Below are 22,922 nucleotides of genomic sequence, written 5' to 3' on the forward strand. Positions count from 1 at the left end.
TCGTAAAACTAAGGATTTTCTTATCCCAGGCATGTATACCTTAGCTGTATTTGGCACAACGTTTTGTAATTCTGGATCCTAAATGGTCTTCAACTTTGTGCTTTGGTTGGCTTTATAAATATTTTGATATGAGCGTCACTGTTGAGTCTTATGTGGACGAAACGCGCGTGTGGCGTACTAAATTATAATCCTGGTACCTTTGATAACTATTTACCTTTCGTTCATCATACATGGATATGAATAAATTATTATCAAAGGTACCAGGCGAATAATTTGATATGCCAGACGCACGTTTCGTCTACATAAGACGTCATCAGTGACGCGCGGATCAAAATAGTTAGAAAGCCAATCAAGAAAAAAGTTGAGAACCATTGAGGACCCGAAATTCCATTTCAATTTTAACAGGATAAGTCTTATACCCCAGTCAGTGGTTCTTAAGACAAAACATACTGAAATCTATCTTGGATCTTTATTTGATTTGCATACACATGTATCTTGAGACAAGCAAAATGTGTTACTGATTTAAAATTGCCAGTCTACACAGAACATACATAACATGTATAAAATTTGTAATCTGTTAATTTGGTACAAAAGTCACCATTTATAGATAATGGTGAATAATTCCACAATAATAGTTGCAGCCAATTTCTCTTTTTGTACCTTTCTCTTGCGGAATTTTGGATAAACTGTTCTACCGCTAAATTGCACAAATATGGTTTTGTCGTTATTTTAGGAAATGACAAGTTCACCAGTGTGACAGACACAATTTCATAGAAGCAGGTGCAAAAATATTTCAGGAATCTAGATTGAAAACTGGTGGATAAATAAGTATACTCTTTAGTTAATTTTGCTGTAACATTATTCCATTTCAATCTTAAAAAGTCGACCTATTTGAAATCATCTGTAAATCAGTCTTTACGATAGGAACAGTTTCGATAAACCTTTCCTTTCTAAATGCAAGAATATCAGAAATAAATGTATGTTCAGACGACAACTGTGCTATTTGTGATGTCATAACACTGACTGTACAAAAAATTCAGTGTAAGCAGTATATGATAGTATGAAGCATTGCCAAAGTGACGACTGCACGAATAGTATATCACAATTTGCGGGATAATAAGTATGTATTCTACATAATAAGATAATGAATAATCTCATTATTTCTGATTTGTATGTAAATCAATTTCACCAATCGAAAATCATTTTTGAAAAGTTTTCGTTTCATACGAAACATTTTAATGCAACGATTAATGTATCGATAAGCTGCAAGGAGCTTCGATCTCAATTCTAATAATTTTCAATCATTTAAAAACTCATAAAATTTCTCTCAATAGGAAAACCTTTTGTTACTTCGTGATTTTTCTTAAAAAAGAAAATAAGGTGATCATTAGATTATATGAACGAGTCTTCATTTCTACCTGTTATCTTCAACATGTCTGTTATTAATTTATAAAGAAGCATAAAATACCCATGATCATCATAATATATACAAGTAAATTAATATCACAAAATCATTGTCCAAGTTTTTTTTAAATATCACATGATTCTTGATTATACATCAAAAGTAAACAACAGCAGGAACCACCAACAATGCTAGCCGAAACAAAAGACCATATATACAAATCACAACAGACATAATAATGGAAGGAATTCTCTCCTACTGTTTATCTTTTTGATTCTACAAAAGAGATTGAAACATGTTTTAAAAAAAACTTGTCATATAGTGAAAGTTCATGAATGGTTATAATTTATTGAATGAAAATGTATGGGTAACATATTTAGTAGTTATGTAATCTTTTATACCAATTTAATTTTGTAAGACTTTTATTCTTTTGTCTATTGAATTGTATGTAATTCACGTAACGCTTTGTTTTTTAACACAAAATATTGAAGACTACGTCAGAGCATAGACTATACGAGAGGAAGTTGAACTGGACACTTTGTCAGAATGGGTCAAAACAATCAGGTCTCTGATAAAACGTCGCATTCATAAGTTGAAAAAAAACTGTAAATGATCGACCAAAGTCCATTGTTAGATAATATGCTGTGAAAAGTATATGATCTCTTCACGATAAGTATGTTGTTGTTCCTGCTGAACAAAAGCTTAAAAAAATAGACTGAGTATGTTTGTATGTAAATATTTCTACTACAAGTGTCATATAAAAGAATTAGAGATACATGAGCACTCAGGTAATCCAACATACAAAAAACGTATGATTTGACAAGGATAAGAATTTGGCGAATCATTAGTCCTGCATGGCTTCAAGAACATTCAATTGAACAGTAAATCAAAGGATTAACCTTTGTTTGTATTGTATAACTAAACTTCACAAAACTCCATAATACAACGGAACATTGCCGGCTTCTGCGTTCTACACAGAAAAACAAACTATCAGAATGCTGGAGTTTTTCATCTAATTGTCGGCATTTTAATGTGAACGAACTGTGTGTCTCTCCTTGTTGACCTCTTTTCAATTTCATATAAATCGGAGTTCCTTCAGACAAAAGTCTAACCAAGAAGATCAAAGAAGCCAGATTATTTCATTTCACATTCAGATATATCGATGATGGTCTTTCCATTAACCATCCAAACTTTTCTGATTGGGTTCCAATGATATCCTCCAGAACTCGAAATTAGAGAAACAACAGACAAGGCTTCCCCTGCCTATATTATTATCTACTATAGTATCCACACACTAAAAAAAAAATACTTAGTAATTTCTCTTTACTCATTTTGAGTAATTATATTACTTACATATTTACTTACTATTACTTACAATTACTTACTTTTACTTTGTTTTACTAAATACTCTGAAGGAATTACTTGAAATTAATTAATTTATTTTTTTACTTGCAAATAGTTTTAAGTAAAAAATGATTACTTGAATTTAGTAAAACTATTTCAAAAATTACTTAGTAATTAATTTTTACTTAAATGCAGTAAATGATTTACTAAAATTACTTCTGATTACTTGAAAAAAAATACTTCTCATTACTAGGTAGGATTAGATAAATTACTTAAAATGATTACTTTATAATTTTACTCTATATATTTACAACTTCTGAAATAAATATTGCGTCTAGATAAGATTTCAATTTGATTGATATCAATTTGGTGTTTGGTATCTAGCCATTTGCTGTAATAATGTCTTGATTGTGAGTTTAGGTCTTGTAAATTGATTTCTTAATCCAAATTGCTTATTATCATTTGTGTTGTACAAATTCAAGAATTACAATGTATTTGACGTGTATACATCTGTATATATGTTAAGGCACTATATCATGTTGTTTTCTTGCATAAGGCTGATTATATATAATAATAAATGCTTCCTATGAAATTTGACTCCATAATTTAACAATTTCAACAATATGTAGGTTTAAGTCTGAAAATTGCATAATTTTGGATAACAATTTTCTTTAAACAGGCAATTATTCCAACTTGGAAATGTTTTAAAATTAAATGGAATTTGCATAATTTCCTGTGCTCATCATTTTTATAAATTTCATCTATATTCTGTATTTTAATGTTCAGTGTGGCACCCAACACTTTCTATTCCAAAGTAGATAACACATTTTCAATAGAATGTACTGTGCTGCGCACAACACTATCTATACAAAATACATTGTCTGGAAAGTATTATGCAATGCTTAAAAATAATAATGCAGAATAAACATGGAATTTCAAGCACAAGAAATCATGCAAATTAATAATTAAAAATAATTCCAAATTGAAAAAAAATAGCCTGTTTTTTGATAATACTTTGAAATGCTTAAAAAAATTGATCGGAATTACTTAGTAGAAGAATTACTAGTCATTACTTAACCTATTTTCATATCAAAATATATTCAAATTATTATTATCTATTTTTAATATAATTTTTATAATGTAAAATAACATGACTTAGTTTTACTAAAATTAAAAATTAACTATTTATCATAAATGTACAAAATTGTGTTATATTTCCTGTATTTTTTTAATAAGTAGTTTTTGTTTTGAGACTGAAAAAATATTCGGCCAATCAGAATTAGGGTTTCATTTGACTTTGGTAAGCTATTTTTGAAAATTTGCAGGAGCTCATTCAGTTTTGAATTTGAACAAAAGTTTACAGAGTTTGTTGAAATACTTACACGAGTTACACACATGAAAGGAAAGGAGAACCTTACAAAAAGTACGCTTTGTGGGTTTTCATGTTCCTGGCTACTCTTTGTGTACTAATTCAATTAAATGAAAATGTAACACAAAGAGTAGCTGGCGAGATAGCCCATGTTAACTTACAATAAACAAGAGAAATGGATTATAACAAAGGATATAGTATATGATCATTCTTTAAAAAGGTATGTTACTATTTCAAATTATATGCATTTATAATAAAACAGTGTAGAATTTTTATTTTAATCTATACATATATTATAAATATATATAATGTATGTGTAAAAGAATTACTCAATAAATATTAAAAGAATTACGAACTTTTATTAATACAAATAATCAATATGTATTTAATGAATTACTTACTATCATTAAAAGAAATACTTAATGTGTATTAAAAGAATTGCTTACTTTAATGAAAAGAAATACTTACTTTAATGAAAAGAAATACTTACTTTTATTAAAAAAATTACTTACTTTTATTAAAAGAATTACTTACTTTTATTAAAAGAATTACTTACTTTTATTAAAAGAATCACTTGCTTTTATTAAATGAATTACTTACTATAATTAAAAGAAATACTTTAGGTGTATTAAATGAATTACTTACTATAATTAAAAGAAATACTTAAGGTGTATTAAATGAATTACTTGCTATAATTTAAAGAAATACTTTAGGTGTATTAAATGAATTACTTACTATAATTAAACGAAATACTTAAGGTGTATTAAATAGATTACTTACTATTATAAAAAGAATTACTGAGTATATAGGAAAGAAATTACTTAAGTACTTTTAGGAGTTTTAGTCCTGAATGCTCTTCAACTTCGTACTTTATTTGGCCCTTTTAGTTTTTTTGGATTCGAGCGTCACTGATGAGTCTTTTGTAGACGAAACGCGCGTCTGGTTTATATACAAAATTTAGTTCTGGTATCTATGATGAGTTTATTGGCATTACTATGACTCATTTTTTGACAAACATTTTTACTTGGTTTACTTAATTTTAGTAAATTAAATACTTGTTTTAAATAAATTCAAGTAATTATTTTTTTTGAGTGTAGTTATTTACTCTTAAATTTTTCTTGAACACATATTTCTTTGATTAGATTTTGTTTTCTTGAACTCGTGTACTTTAAGCAGATCACTTTAAATTAAATACATTTACTTAGTATGTTAAATTGAATTTCTGATAATTCTTTTAGCTAGAAATATAACTTAGTTATTTACATTTATTACTTAGAATTACTAAGAGTAACTTAAAATAATTACTATGAATTACTTAAAGTATTACTTAAAAGTCCTTAGAATTACTTAAATTATTACTTTGAATTACTAAGATTTTTAATAAGAATTACTTAAAATTATTACTGAGGACTACTTACAATTATTACTTAGGATTACTAAAAGTTATTACTTAGGATTACTAGAAATTATTACTTAGGATTACTTGAAATTATTACTAAGGATTACTTGTAATTACTTATTATTTTACTGAGAATTACTCAAGATTATTACTAAGGATTACATGAAATTGCTTGGATTATTACTGTGAATTACTTGACTTTTACTGTGAATTACTTACAATTACTTGTTATATTACTAGTATTTACTTGTGATAAATACTTGAAATTACTTAAAATATTAGTTAGAATTACTTATGTTGATTATTTTGTTTACTGATTTGGATTACTTAGAATTACTGAAAAAGTAAATTACTTGTATTTACTTGAAATTACTTAACATCACTAATAATTACTATCAATGATCAATAATTTTTACAAATTTAATTACTTGAATCAATTAATTGAATTACCCTTTTTTTGGTAATTCCAAGTAATTGTTTTTTTAGAGTGCAAGAGCTTATACATGTTATAGTTGTTACTCAGATTATGTAAAACGTCACCAGTGTCTAAACTGAAAGTTGATGAACCAAGGGTATGTTACAGAACGTCGTCTCGTCGGTTTGCAAGAAGGATGCCAAGAAATATGCAAAACATGATGCATGCAAAAGCTCTTTCTATATAAAATAATGCTATTTACGGGTATTAGTCTGCTATTCACGTTTTTCCAAGTAATACGAATTGAAATTATCTGTTTTGCTCTTAACAAATCTCCTCATAATTTCTTGTTGTAACAAATTTAAAGGAGACATTCAATTCACATATATTTTTATATCTTAATTAGTTTAAATGACAGCAGGAAAAAATAAAAGGAATTTAAAAATAAATTATTTAATAATATTTACTCCACTTTAAATATCACGCTTAAAAAAATAATACAAAATTACACTAAGGGCGTTTCGTCATTTCTTTTGTTCAACGTTTCCGCACTGTCTTGTTCAGAATATGCGTGTATGCCTAATATTAATTGTATTGCTTATGTTTCTGAAATTTGAAGGAAAATGATATTCATTAAATAAACGTTTTATAAATGGTTTTCCTTATATCAGTTATCCGACAATTTACTGTTCATTTTCCATGTATATTTTATATAAAAAAAATTATGATATAGTTTTACCAAAACAAATATTAACCAACATCTTGCTTGACAAAAATGCAAAATTACCTATCTTGATTTCCTTCAAAGATTTATTATAATATAATCTAATATGCATTTTCTACTAAACAATACTTTATATATAAAAAATGTAAGTTTGAATTTTAACACGAAAATTCAGTAACCAAAAAGTCAGATTTTAATCATAAAAACGTTGAATGTAACTTTCGAATGACTGTTGTTAGCTAGACGCCAAGTTTTAGATACGAACAATCAGCTTGATTAATAAAATAAAGTTATACATACTACATGCACCAGCATTCAGGGTGAGATTATCAATAGCGATGTCACCGTCGTATGTCAAACCTCTGACCCCTTCTATGTTGATCTGAAAACATATTAAGTAGTTATCAAAACAAAGTTTGCTGCACAAATACAATTTAATTCACTTTCTTTGAATTTTATTTTTTAAGTCTATCTCTATTGTTTCAAGTTTATACATTTCACTCCGACACATAACGAGTGTGATACAATTATCCCTTCTGAAGAAAAAAAACATTTGACAAGGTGAATGTTTTGAATATTTAAAAATCTAACTGCCAAGATTTGAGAAATAGTTGTATCGGAGAAGTTAAAAGAGAGGGGCGGTCGATACCAAAATGGTAGTCAATTTTATAATTCACTGTTTATCTTTTTTTTTAAATGATTACTCACAAGATTTTGTTCTCGCTCAAAAAAAAAGTCATCAGACATGTCTCTTTTTTGTGGCGTAACATGGTCCAGCTGATTCATGCATATTTTTAGAAGATTTGTGGTGTGGTGATCAAAGTATGAAACTTTGCACAATTGTAAATTAATATATGGTCGTCAGTTTAAGCTATAAACCCAATCGCAAAAAGTAAAATCACAAAAATACTGAACTTAGAGGAAAATCAATTCGGAAAGTCCATAATCACATGGCAAATTCAAATAACAAAACGCATCAAAAACGAATGGACAAGAACTGTCATATTCCTGACTTGGTACAGGCATTTTAAAATGTAGAAAATGGTGAATTAAACCTGGTTCTATATCGCTAACCCTCTCACTTTAATGACAGTCACATCAATTTCCGATATATTTACATTGATGCGTTAAATAAACAGACACAATAAATAAAATAGTCAAAATATGGGTACATCAGTCATCATCGTATAACAATTTTAAAAGGAACAATTTAACAGAACACAAAAACATCTACTATCTACGAACACATTCATTGATTTGAGTGTCTGACGTCAGAAAATTTTATAAGTCACATAAATTTGTCGTTCAATGTGCATACAAACAATTTTAAAATTTACATAGGAATGTTAGCATACAGGGTTAAAAAATCAAAAGTATGTAAGAACAAATTTCAGAAATAGACCGAGATTTAAACTAGTCCAAAAGTTATATATAGAATTTATAAGAACCCAAAAAGAGTTAATTCCACTACGCGATTGAATGATTTTGACGTTTGTGGTTCAACGTATATTGTAATTCATAATAGAAATATATCATAAGGGGACGACCATTTGATATTCTGGGGGGGGGGGGGGGGGGGGAGGCAGGAGGATTTTGAAAATAGATAACTCAGCCTTGATAATCACAAAAATAAATGGTTTGTTCTGTGGTAGTTTGAAAATAAATTACCTGACTTGCAATGTATAGAAAATAAATAACTCAGCAGGTCTAATCGAAAGTATGAGATGGAACCAGATTCTTCATAAATTCATATTTTTCCCCAAAAAAATCGGGAAACACTTCCCAAATTTTTTAATAACAAAAGTATAAATATTATTTAAATATACTTGAAATGTCTGAAAATTGGTTTCATTTAACTTGAGGTATATTGTCTCAGGAAACCTTACCTTACCTTTATTTTAACAGGGCCGTAACTACATGTAGGAAATTTCAAAACCAAACGCTTGTCTCTATATCAAATTGTGTTCACGGCCTTGCAAGAAGAAAGTTCTGTTTTCCCTCAGACTTATAGCCCTGATTTTTCGGGATCAATGTTTCTTATTTATTTGTCTTTTGTTCATTGATTGCCCTTCTGTATTCTGTTAGTGTTGCATTCTTTTTGTAATCTAGTTATTTTGTTATGAACTTGATCATGAGTTTTAAAAAAAACAGCAGCCACAGACTTAACTATGTGAATTTCATTTTTGCTTTATTATGCACATTGGTCTTTTGATGTTGTCCCTAGAAACTTCAGTCTTACACTGAATTTATACATTTTGCTTTGAGACCAAAATATTGTCAAAAAAGTATTAAAACAAAACTTCATTTTCAGATTATGAAAGGGTCTTCGGAACACCCAGAAAGCATAATTTTGCATCATTTGTTCTATAGCTTCTTGGGCCTTCAGTGACTCCAAAACCCTTCAAAATTTTTTTTGCCTCGCTCCGATCGGCGTAGTATGTTTGCCAATACATTTAAAAGTGCCTAGTTATAACTAAACCTTAAAACTATATATGTATGCAATACATGTATATGCAGGTGGGAATTTAAAATATTCATTTCTGCAGAGGGGGATGATTAATCTAATTAAATGGTACATAATGACTTGACTATGCTATATGTATTATTTATAATAAACAAATCATTTAAAAAATTGTATGTTTTCGAATATCAAAAATATAGTTGTGAAAATGAATAATCAGTCCCTTGCTTTAATGAAAATGAAAAATCTTGCTTCAATAGTGCAGAAAATGAATAATCTGTCCTCTTAGTTTACAAAAATAAATAACCGATCAAAAACAAATCCTCCTGCCCCCCCCCCCCCCACAGAATATCAAATGGTCGTCCCCTAATGACATATAATAGAACAATATCATACTGACGGGATCTGTTAAAGTACAGAGTCGTTATAAGAACAAAAGAAATACAAAAAGTCGGATATACTAAACAAACCACCAAAAAGTGAAAGCCAATACAAACACATTGACGAGATGTATAAGTACCAAGCCACGTGAAACGGATATCACATAAAACCATTCAACAGTAAAAGTAATATTAATAATAGAACAAAGACAAATGAAAGAACTATAAAACACGTTGTTAAGATGATAAACAACATCAGTACGCAGAATCTATACATCAAGACCATCGTCTAGTATTTGAGAAGTTGATACGGAATAATAATCAACAAGGTCTTGGCACCTTCCGATGAACTTTTTTAGAAAAAGGACGAGACGTCCTTTGACATACCCCTGGTTCATCAACTTTCTACTCAGACACTGATGATGTTTTACAAAGTCTGAGTAGGAGCTGCAAGCAAAAATGCAATTTGACGTTAATTTTCAAGGTGGCTGCAGATCAGACAAAATTTAACTACTATGTATACTTTTCAGCAAATAATATTTAAATCTGATAGTATTTCAAAACACAACACTTTGTAACCTTATCTAAGATCAATAAGTTGATGTCAATTTCTTATAGCGGACATGTTGGAAAAAGACACCATTTTGAAATGTTAACTTGTATTGTTCGAAACATCCAGCACTACTAAAACTCCAAATGTGAACTTGTATAAGTGATATTTGTTGATTTTGATATTCTATTGCGACTCATTAACTGTTATGCCGGTATTACAGCTGGTTTCAAATAAATGATATATGAATTGATCTTAATATTCTATGACGACCATCTTGAATAAAGCCGCCCTATCGAAATTGCAAGGTGGGTCAATAGTTATTTTATTTTTATATTCACCTAGAGCTACAATCATGTCAAATTTGGTGCTTCAAACCCATTATTTATTTACCAATCTTCCGGATTGATATTAGATGAAATCAATAACATATTACGTTCTAATTGTGTTTGGGCCCCCAAAAAAGCTGAAATCAAGCAAATCACAAGTTCATTATACAAAATATCCAATTGGTCGCGGAAAGTATATCTCGGTTCAGAAAAAGAGAAAAAATACATACACCACTAGACCCGATAAGCATGGTTTTTTTATCTGCAAGATATTTTTACGTTAATTTATTACTGTTTTTTTTGTAGATTTTCTCGTAGGATATTTGAATGTAATTTATACTTAATTGGGCATTACTTTTGAAGTAGTTCAAAAAGAAACCACAACTATAAGTTTCACATAATTCAATGACCCATATCATACTTAAAAGTAATTTTGAAGGTTGAACCATATAAATATGAAAATGGCCATTTCATTTGGAACAAACAAAAACCGAGTAAGTATGGTCGGTCGACAGTTGACTGGATAAGAAAGCTTATTTGGAATCTATGAATATATACTACTTACAACTGTATTACATGACTTTGGTATGTCTATTATAGCAGTCTTCCATTGGTCCTGGTTCGGTTGCACTCCAGTTTTAACCCAGATACTAGTTAAAGTTGAAGATTTATCCCCAGCAAAAACTTCTAATTTTCCTGGATCCCTCTTCATATGGTAGTTGAAGGATAGGCACCAAGTAATTGCTGAAATTACAAATATCAATATAAGATATCATCATATATGTATAAAATGACTTTAATAAACATGTGGACAATTCACGTATGTAAAACCCATTGACTAAAACTTGATCGACTATCACATTTCCGGGCCATTTGTTTGTAAAAACCTTTAACAGAATTCAAATTTAGTCATGTTATTATTTGTTGATGACAAAATCCATGTTAATGCCAAAGATTCAAAGATCTAATTATAGAATAAATAAAATAACCATTGTATTACACATGTTTATTTATTTTGACGGTCAATATATCAATTCTTGCTAAATTTGATTTTTTGACGTCATGACACCACAGATAACAACCATGGATGGAGTGCAATAGTAGACGAAAAAGAAAATGTGCAAGTTTTTCATGATATTTCAATAAGTTATGCTAAATACAGACGATAAGAAAACAAAAAAGCTAATTCATAAAGCTATGAAGGTGTTTAAAGAATATTGATATTTTCAATAACATATTGAAAGTTATTGCAAAGTACATTTTAAAATTACACCAAAAAGAACACTGAACACCGTTTTCCAATACACTATTCACATAAAAATTATGTTATATATTTATAGGTTTTGGTCGGCGGCTTACTTAAGCAGTAATTTCGCCTTTAGTTCATATAACATAAATATTATGTACTATATACGTTCAGTTCTTAAGTTATTTTTCGAATTACATTTAATTGTACATGATATATATACATTTAGGACTTTCACTCAGTCAATATGTTATATATGGAACTGTTAGATTATATTAGTGTTCGGACTTCCTCCTCGGTCAATATTATCTGAACAGATCCATATGTAACGTAATGACTTGGTCAAAAGTCAATGATTGATAAAGAATAAGTTTGTTAAATGGTTCAATGAGTTAACACGGATCACATGGTGATGTCCGCGCTTTTAGTACAAATTTACTTAAATTTTAAATGTGAATAAAGTTTACAACATGTAGGTATGTCCAGATTTACAATTTTGTTCATTTTTTTAGCAATCCATGAATAATTGAAATTAATTATTATAAAACCTTCAATTTATATCTGTTGCTACATTTAAATCCGTATAAATTGAATCAGCACATACCTTGTAAAGCTGTAGCTTCAGTTGTGAGTACAGCTTTATCCCCAAATTCTCTCGGACTTGACGCCTCTGTGTATATGTAGTAAAGCCCTTCAGCTGCGTTGTAGGGTCCAGTAGTTCCACTTGGAGTATTCCCCTTAAAATTATCAATTTACTCTTGAAAAACCTCAGCTATAAAATTATATTAGCTACACTCTTTTCTTAGAAAAGGATTATAGAACAAAAGTAATTCGTGTTATTTATTTTTCGAAAGACTTATGTAAAAGCGTTTGAAAGGAACGTCCGTATCGTTTTGTACTTAACACAGAGTGCTGTTTTTAAGGTTTGGAACATTATCTACTTAAATATTCGTACAATTTGAAGAACTATATTTAGTACGGTGACAAATAAGGTAAAATTTAAAATTTAATGGACCGAAATACCTCATGGCTAAATTTGGTCTTATTTTGTAGATTAATATAATATCCTTTGATTTAGGCATTGAGTGCCAACAAGGTGCAGAATTTTGAAAACTGCGGTCAAAGGTCAAAAGGGGGGATTTTAGGAAATCGCAAATTTTAGACATTTTGGACAATTTCTCGGTAGTCTCTAATGTTCACTGAGAATTTTTTTCGAAGGAAGCATGCGCTAGGAATGCTCCAAAAATACAGCTTGTCATATTTTTGTCTGATTCCCAGCGATAAGTGATACATACCCTCGCTTGTAAAATGTAAGAAAATGAAACAAATATCTTTATATACGGAAATTATAGACAAAAAATATTCATAATTAAGATTTAGCTATGCAATAATATATGGCCACACATAAAGATATTTTTCGGAATTTTTTGTTAAAATGCCATAAAGAACAGAGGAGATATACGAACTGTAAAGTAAACACGCAGTCCATCATGTTATGGAAAAAAAATGATGAAATTCTTGGCTGATTATTAAAACTTAAAAGGATGTTAGAACTATAAAAATTAGTCTTCATGTTCATGACACTACCGTATATGAAGGTTTGTTTTATGTTAATAAATAAATCAGTACTAGACCAATAGCACATTGAGAAGATATGTCCCCCTTTTTTATAAAACAACGACAGTTATGGTTGTCGTTTGTTAGTTTTAATATATTTATCTATAAAGGATTGGGAAACAAGTTATTGCAACTTACATTAATCCCTTTCCATTTTGCAGGTGCGAATGCTGCCATTTAGCGGTTTTACCCTGCTCTTTTTCGTTTTTTTCAAGGGTGTCTTCTTTAACGTGCAAGATATATGGCTCTTGTCGTTTGTTGATGTGGTTCATAAATTTTTCTCGTTTCTAGTTCTTTTTATATATATATTAGACCGTTTCAATGGTTTTACACTAGTCATACTTTGCTGTTAGGTGTGAGCCAAGGCTCCGGTTTGAAGCTGTTCTTTGACCTATAATGGTTTACATTTACAAATTATGACCTGGATGGAGAGTTGTCTCATTGGATCTCATACCACATCTTCTTATATCTATAAACAATGGAATATATAGCAGACTTGAAAACCCGATAAATATGTAAACTACAAACAAATATTCACAGGGATATTACGTTTTAAAAGTTGCTGTCTATGTTTTGTTTTTTTAAGACATAAACGTTTTATTCAGAAATATTTACTGTATACAATTACCTTAGTCGACCAGGAACAGGCTAAGGGTCCCTGTTTACAAAATGAACCATCTATCCAGGAGAAATAGATGGCAATAAAAATGTAATCCACTTTTTACCTTGGATTTACAATTAGTGCAAAAATATATCCATATAATGTTAGAAGCATCTTAAAGTTCTATTCTTTAATATTCAAAATAGTAAGTAACTAATAAGATACTCACACAAAAGATGTGCATTTTCTACAATTAACATTCTAGGCTAATACATTTTTTTATGTTTGTATAATAGGTAAAATCTATATTCTTATACGATAAACCATAAAAAATGTACTTTGACTCATGACAAGCTTATACTATATTTACTGTCTAAATTTTCATTATAACCGACTCCAGTTTTGTCTTATCAATGATGTCAATGCCTTTCAAAGAAGAACACGTTTTTAATTATTTTTCAAGTTTTGTTTCCAGATTTTATAAATATCTTGCGGTGCTTTAGGCGTTTTGTCATATTTTATTGAATTCCTAATTTTCCATAGTGTCCATTTAAAATATATGATAATTATGTTTAAAAAATTATCATATTTTAATTCTCTCGTGTTTTTACCTAATATAATGTCCTTTCAACAAAAGGATTATTTATTCCAATGTTTGATTTGTATTTCTTGGAGATTTTTTAAAATTAACTGTGATGCACTGCAACTGAAAAATAAGTGTTGCAGGGTTTCTATATCCCTGTCATTTTGACAAATGTGGCATTTTCCATTTGATATCTTCATGTTTTTAATCTTTCTTCAATATATCAATATTTTGCATGGATCTCCATTGAAATTCTTTTACTTTATTTTCAATTTTCAAATGTTCTAATCCCGACCATATATTTTCCCAAGGTATATTTGTTCCAAATATTTCCTCCATTTTAATTTGACATTTTGGAGATACATCTTCATTTAAAACAGTACGAATATATATTTGAGTTTTAACTTTGATGGTTTGATTGTTTGGTTGTTTAAGTTAATGATCTCAAGGTCATTTGATATCTTTAATTTATTTTCATGATGCAAATTCTGGTCTATGTTTTGTTATGATACACTAACACTAGACATCAATACGCACATCAATTTGAAAAGGTAACCATGGTAACGGAAAACTATAAAAAAAAACTGTCTAGGTATAATTATAATACACTAAACATCGATATGCACATCAACTTGAAAAGGTAACGAAATACTTGGGAAAAAGTGGATGTCATTGTTTGGCGCCGACAATACTCATGAATTTATTCAGATCACCATGTACTGATTTACTATTGCTTCTGGGGTAATTTTGATCCGCGGTGAATTGATTTTCACTGCAACATATGTGTCAATACAAGTAACAGCTAGAATGACAAATTTTGATACATGCATGTTTTCCCGAATCCTTGTAATTTTGTCTTCCTTCGCCAATTTCGATTAGAAAAGAGGTGTCGCTTCCTGTAGGAGCGCGAGCTGCTGTTGGTGTGCCAGACATCAGGGGTCCATTAACTTTAGAAAGTTGCATATGTTGTGAAAAGGTAAAACCTGTCTTGTGGCTTTGGTTGAAGAAACGCCTCAAGTTTAAAATCACAATTCATCATGTTTGACAAATAAGTCGGGCCCTTTATTGCGAACTCTGCGGTATGGGCTTTGCTTATTGTTTAAGACCGTACGGTGTTGTAAATGTATGTGTAATTTTGGTCTTTTTGTGGAGATTTGTCTAATTGGCAACCATACAACTTATTTGTTTGATTGTGATTTTAAAGCAGTCATTGGCAAAATCTCAATAATTGTTGTACTATTTTACATAAAGTCTTTGGACGATACCAATACCATCTATCTGATCAGGGGTTTACTGGTTTTTCATAAAGGAATATCACACACTCTGCTAAAGTATACATTTCCATTCAGTATCAAATGAGAGTGCATTGTAATCATTATCTATTAAAAAATAATTGTCATCTACTAACCAGGTAAATTATTTATCAGAGAGGTTGGAATACATTGTAAAGATAGAAATCATTTGAAATTTCGAACGATTGTAAACAGCTTTTCACAAAAACAATTCGCAAAATGAAATATCTGTAAACAAATGTAACTGGCAAACTATACGACAACGAAAAGTTTTTTTCTTTCTTTTGTAACAGATCATCATGTAGACTTTCTATTAGTATTTGAAAGGCAACATCTACCCCGATTAATTTGAAGCATCAGAAGTAAAATTATTTTTAATTTCATCAAGAAGTTAACAATGCATGCTGAATATTAAAGCGGCTTGTCCTTGTCCTTGAAGTTATTTGTGAAGAGTAAACTCATCTCTGGATGGCGTGCCTGATAATTTGCGTCATTTAAAATAATATCTGCGCGCTCAAATGACTCGACATGCCTTAATTGCTTAGCTTGTTGTATTAATTTTGTCTTCAGAATAGACATTTTAAAAGTCATGGTAATGCCATGAAGCGTGTTTTAAAGAAAGTTTATTCATCGTTACACACATGTTTTTTTTCACTAATTCAAATGCTTGAAAATGATTTCTTCTGGACATGTAAAGGCTTAATAACAATATCTAAGCTACTTTACTCGTTCTTATTTAATGGAATTAGCACTGACAATTTTTCCGGAATTGTTCGGATGTGTTCCCATGTGGTTTAAAATAAGTCTTTTCGAAAAACAAGAATGAAAGCACCTTAAAAGTTATTAGACCTTAGCATCTGTTCTTATTCAAGCAAATAGGCACAACTATTGATCAAATATACATTTTGTTTTATAAAACTTAAGAAAATGCATATTAAATTCATTGCATTTCATATGACAGGGGAAAATAGGAAAGGGCAACGTTACATGACTTATTGAGGTGAAAATTGAGTAGTAATACTCCTATGTGATGAGTTTTATGAAAATACTTGTAAAAATTTATTTGTATACTCTATCAAACTTTTATATATCAAAACTTCTTAAGTAATGGTTGTTCCACTACTTTTTATGAACATTTACTATTGGTGATATATATAAGAAATGTAATATACTTTGACAGACGGTAATATATTTGAAAATTGTCTAATTAAGTCAATCTATATGTTTATATGATGTTAAAGTTTGATGTCAAATAAAAGCTGATACATTACTCTTTCATCTGATACCAATTTTTGGATGATATCTTCATTCGGGAATTTATTATAACCGTTCCCGTGTTTGAAAATGAAAAAGAAAAAAATCCGATAATAACACTTTAACGTGATTTTCCAAAAACTGCACCGACGGAAAACTCTACGACAGGGCTAAAATGAAAGTATAATGTTAACTCTATCTGCATGTGAATTTTCAAGCAGTTAGGTATTTCGGTCTATTTAACTCTTTAAATAAGCGACTTTTCCCGATTTGTCACTCCACTAATTATGCTGTTTGTATCAATCTTTGTTATTTTTCTAGAAAATCTCAATTAAGGATCACAGTGTTGACCTAAACTACCATACTATTATACAAATACAAGTCATAAGATAAAAAGAAGCGACATTATACATGTTATACGTATAGTATAAAGATTGATACTGACATACTCTGTGGAGAGTTTCTTCCCAAAACCCTTACCAAATTCTATTTATAAAATGATTAATCTAGATCAATTGTAGCATGTTTTATGTTTCATAGGGAAAACAGAAAGAACAAAGAAAAACTACAAAAATACTGAATTTATTGTAACAAAATGCACATTCCTATCAATAAAGTAATATATATATATGTATTGTTGTCCGTTCCTAAGATAGACGTTCAAATCTGACATTACCTTCTCAATTCAGTGTCCAAAATTTCAACTCTGTAATCGACGTGCAATGTGACTTTATAAGTCACAAAAACTCCCATTGCGATGACTCAAAATTTAATTGAATCATTTCTTTTTAAACAGATCATTGTTTATATTATCGGTATCGTTTTGTCTTTTGTGAAGTAGCTTATAGTAACTTTTACTTCGTTCTTATATTGGTATCAAAACACAAGGATACACATCAGAAAGTATCAATAAAACAATCACCGACATCACATTACTAGCCAAACATAAACCGAACTCATAAGTCGTGAAAAGACCAACAAACCTATTACAAAAATTGAGATACTAACAGCAGTGAACAAAACAGCACCTGAAACAAAACTAAACCACCAAGCGACACAAGTTTACAACAACAACAAAACGGTGGGTATATCAGGAGCTTCGGAAGGGTACACATATCCTCCTGAGCATATTCTACATTTGTCTTGTTTTCATGTTAAGTACACTTTCGGTGTTAAGTCCTATTTAGTTGTGTCACATTCCAAGAAAAACTATTTTTAATCATCAGTTTATTTAAAAGATGGACGAAAGATACCAGAGGGATAGTCAAACTCATAGATCGAAAACAAACTGCAACGGCATGGCTGAAAAATAAAAAGACAGACAAAAAAAAGTACACAAGACACAACATAGAAAACTAACAAATTAGCAAAACGAAATGGATAGCTACATAAAACTGAACAAATAAACGACAAATTTTGATAGAACTTACTTGATGCCGTGTCCAATCAAAATCATCCAGTTTTGAATCTTGGAAAACACAGGTTGTAGTATCAGTTTCAAATCCGCAGCTGAATCTGTCTGTATGCGTTTCTAAGTCTGTGCAATTAAGAATTGAACTATATGAATATTAACTCTCTGGCCAATCTTCTCAGGGGACTTTTCTTGAATTTCGTTAATATGTTATTATGTATGTCTGTTTTGGTATGCATTAAAATCTGATATTATGATATGAAAATCATTTTCTATAATCATTGCTTTTGAACTTTCTGTATTAAACCGCAAAATCAGATTCCGTCATTTATTGACACCTCTCTCTTTAGTGGATATTCCTGCTGTTTCCAGTTTTTGAAAATCAAGTATAATTTTCTAAGTTAAACGCTTTAATTGGTTAACATGTCATTTTGTTATGACAAAAACCTCTACTAGTCTGATTGGTATGTATAATGGTATTTCTTTAGATGGTTATTATTCGATCTGTAGTTTCAATCCATCTATAACAGTTTTCAAGACAACAGTATTTCTTTTATTTACATTTACAGTTTGCAGTTTGACAATACCATCATAATTTGGTAAAAACGTGTAATTCCGTAATTCGAAGGTGCATGTTATACATCCAGCCCATAACATTTTTTATATAAAAAATGCCCACGTTTTGTGTTGGTGTTTTCGCGTTGATTTATGTGTCGTGTGTAAGTTTTTTGTGTTGACTATGGTATTGCTGTTTTGTTGATATTTTGTTTTTGATTGCTTTTTACACATGGTTTAATTCTTTTTGCACCTTGTCTTAGGAATTGTTGGTATGAGCCTTCAATATAAACATTTGTGTCTGTATACTAATTTTAACCGAACATACAAAAAATTGAAAACAACACGTTTAATCATTTATTGCGTCCGAAGCGCTTTTCTGGATTTACCTTCATCAGGAACGCTTATAGCCAAACATTTAAAATCCGAGTATGTATAATTACCTAAACCGTTGAATAGCTATATGGAAAAAAACACCTAAAATAAACTGTCAAATTCATCTAAAGTCAACTTTGCCTGAGAGGGACTGTGACGTGTTTGACAGCATACCTAATCCCATCAAATATCTGACGAATGCTTATTGATATGAACAAATGTGTTGAGTTGTTGTTAAGAGAAAACTTACCATAAGGAAGGCAGATGTATTGGTTATTGTAAGTAGTTTCACATTTTGTACGGCCTGTACATGGATTTGGCCAGCATGAGTTTTTATCCTATTGAAAAGACACAGTTTGATACATATCAAGTTGTATTTTGTCACATTTTACTCCACATAAAATTTATTGATTATTCCGGCACATCGTTTTGTTTTTGAGATTTGATAACTCCATGTTAAACTAAGAAGGGACTTGGACTGACTAACTGCAATGCAGTCACTGTAAAAAAAAATGAATTCCAAGGTGTTTTTTTTAATTACACAACACAATAATTATTTCTTTTATATTTTAATAGACATCGTTCAATAACAATTGTATGCAATCATCAATCATTATATCATAATATTTTGATATCCTTATTTTCAAAACGTACAAAGTATAATTAAAAAGCAGATGATTTTATTGGGCTAGAACGTACGCACCTATGCATCTTAAAAGCTGATATATACCAATTCTAAAAAATGAACTTATGTCCGAATTCGTGCAGTATCAGAATCCCATTCCACGTCTACTCTAAGGCTGTGTTTTTGAAAGATGTATTTATATTTGTATCTATTGTTTAACCTTTTTCAGCTGATTTTTATAGTTTGCTCTTATGTTGCACTGTTACACCTCTGATTCAGGTGACGGGAGGGATGGAAGCCCGCTAACATGTTAAACGCCGCATCATTCTATATATACTTGTCCGAAGTCAGGAGCCCGTAACTGAGTTGTTATTATTTGTTGCTGTTGATCTGTTTATATTCTGTACAGTTCTTGTATTGTTTTGTTGAACTACTGTCCTAGGATTAGGAGAGGGTTGGGCCTACTCTAACATGTTTAACCCAGCCATTTGTTGTATTTGCCTGTCCCAAGTCAGGAGCCTGTCGTTTTTTGCTTTGTAAAATTCTCGTACATTAATTTATACATAGAATAGGTCGTTAGTTTTCTCGTTAGACTTGTTTTACATTTACATTTTCATTTCGAGACCACTTATTGTTAACTATGCAGTATGGACTTTGTATATTATTGAAGGCCGTACTATGACCTTTAGTTGTTAATTTCTGTGTCATTTGGTAGAAAGTTGTCTCATTAAAGGCAAGCATACCTCATCTTTTTTTTTATATAATATTCGTATACTGTCGAGGGTAGGATGATCTGAACAATGGTTTGATTTATTATACAATACAGATTATTAAGTCTTGTTAAATTCTTAACCAAAAAATGAAAAATTAAACAAGCGTTTTCAAGATTTCACTTGTCCAATAGGGCGGAGCTTCCGTGTCAAATGTCAGATATTGTTTAATTGTGTTGGTTATATAATACATTCAATTGCGTTGTATTGATTACAATATGTGAGAAAAACAAACACATGAAACAGATATAATAGGTAAAAATGTTGAACACTGGGCTTAAGAGTTTAAACATTGATATATAGTCTTAATCCCTTTAATACAAACACATTATATAAAGGCCTGTTTAATATTTTTTTATTACCTGCACCCAGCCATCGTTTATTTTTGAAAAACGCATCCCTTCCCTATAAGACAGGTCATAATACGGACCTGCATCGTTCAATAGCTCACAGTGTAGATTTTTGCCATCATAGTTAACGGCATAACACCCGTAGTGTACCATACACTCTTTTACACATTTTTTTGGTCCAATGTTACAAATATCAAGCATTGGAATTTTGTTCAAAATTTTGTCTTTCTGAAAATACCCTCCAGTTAAATTTAGTTTCACTGAACATGCTGATATCACAACTGGTATACTGTGGAATAATAAGTGTAATATACTATACATTTCGAATGTACACAAAAAAGATAAATAAACGCTGTTATTAATTGTTCTTACTTCACATATTTGTTATGAGAACATATTCATCCTAATCCAAGCAGACCTTTAAATTCCTAATATACTTTAGCTAAAGAATAAATGATTTGAAATACTGTGATGTCATAATAATAGATCAATTTAAATAATCTGGTTTATCGATCTATCATAGTTACTTTCAAACGGTTATCTTCCATTTAATTATGTATTACTATTTTCAGTTTCGAGCGCATATACCATATGTGATTTGACGCCTGAATAAGATTTAGAAAAGGAATTGAGGAGGGAATGCATTTTTAATCAACCAAACTACATATAACATATGGTGTCCTCTTAAATGTCATAATGTACAGCAATAACATGTTCGATAGGAGATAGATATAACACAAGGAAATATATAAAAAACGTAAAATATAAAAAATACTGAACTAACTTCGAGGAAAATTCGAAACGTAAATTCCCTATATATAAACAATACGTACTTGCAATCGTTTAACAACGTATTATATGAATACACCACAAAGATGCAATCTAGTTTAGTACAAATACTTTAGGAATGACTTTCATAGTATTTTTGACTAAGATGATATCACACATAATATCAATTTAATTGGATTCATTCATTTATCCATTCATTTGAAAGGGTGCATCACATTATTGATGTTATTGCGAATAAACAGAAAACCTTTACAGTCAATTCATAAGGAGTAAATCATTAAAAAAACACATGGAGGACGTGACGGCAACATGACAAATTTATGTCTATCAGCTGATATTAGATCTAGAAGACTTATTACATCCAAAATTATTTTCTCATGAAATAAAAAGTGCAACATTGGAGAGTTAAATTAAATTTTAATATTAAAAATGAAAGAAAGCAAAGCAATGATCGCTACAGTTAACGAGTATAATACTATGTGACTACTGTGCTTAACTAAAATATAATTTGTAGATAGCTTTTAAAAAGAGAAAATAAAATTGATAAGTGACTTTCCGTTTGGAATAGTCCTCGGAATTCAGTATTTTTGTGATTTTACTTTGTATGCATATATAAGGGTTCTTTTTTAAGTATCAGTACTGGTAAATAGTTTAAAATATATAAGATTCCTGTATTTAAAAACATACGTGTATGAACCATTTTACCTCATGGCTATTGAGGGACGACATCAAAAAATCAAATAGCTGCAAGTTTTGTTTAATTGAGATCGATTTTATATATCCTTATTGGTCTATCAATTTTTCCCAAATTAAATTAAGAAGGGGGATAGGGGTCAGTGAAAATACTATATGAAGGAAGTTGTTTATCCTACATTGAACTTTTGAGGTCGTCCATAAGTGCCCGTAAGTGCATACACAATTAAAAAAATATTTTAAAATTTTTATTTGTTGTACAAGTACACACAATGACTTTTGGATTGAAACTTAGTGCACTTAAAAGAAAGAAAACAAATAGAAGAATTTTAGTCCGGCCGATCGGTGAAAAAATTGCTCAAATAATGAGGAAAGCACCAATTTTTGC

The 22,922-nt window shown here is 30.0% G+C and overlaps 1 protein-coding gene across 1 annotated transcript; it reads right to left on the reverse strand.

Annotated features, from left to right (window-relative positions):
* Positions 1-12,212: 12,212 nt before the first annotated feature.
* LOC143055239 (uncharacterized) lies at positions 12,213-21,408 on the reverse strand. The gene is made up of 4 exons (XM_076228372.1): positions 21,065-21,408; positions 19,558-19,645; positions 18,397-18,503; positions 12,213-12,356 (listed from the first exon to the last, which is right to left on the reverse strand). The coding sequence occupies exons 1-4, from the start codon at positions 21,371-21,373 to the stop codon at positions 12,213-12,215; spliced, it is 648 nt and encodes a 215-aa protein (XP_076084487.1). The 5' UTR covers positions 21,374-21,408.
* Between the last annotated feature and the right edge of the window lie 1,514 nt (positions 21,409-22,922).

Source organism: Mytilus galloprovincialis, chromosome 12 (genome assembly GCF_965363235.1).
Source record: "Mytilus galloprovincialis chromosome 12, xbMytGall1.hap1.1, whole genome shotgun sequence".
Classification (NCBI taxonomy): Eukaryota; Metazoa; Mollusca; class Bivalvia; order Mytilida; family Mytilidae; genus Mytilus; species Mytilus galloprovincialis.

Excerpts from the sequence above, each read along its gene's own strand:
- LOC143055239 (XM_076228372.1), bottom strand. The coding sequence starts at position 21,373 with ATGTATAGTATATTACACTTATTATTCCACAGTATACCAGTTGTGATA. Across the intron at positions 19,646-21,064 it reads TAAACGATGGCTGGGTGCAG|GATAAAAACTCATGCTGGCC; the intron begins GTAATAAAAAAA and ends TCTTTTCAATAG. Across the intron at positions 18,504-19,557 it reads ATACATCTGCCTTCCTTATG|ACTTAGAAACGCATACAGAC; the intron begins GTAAGTTTTCTC and ends TTAATTGCACAG.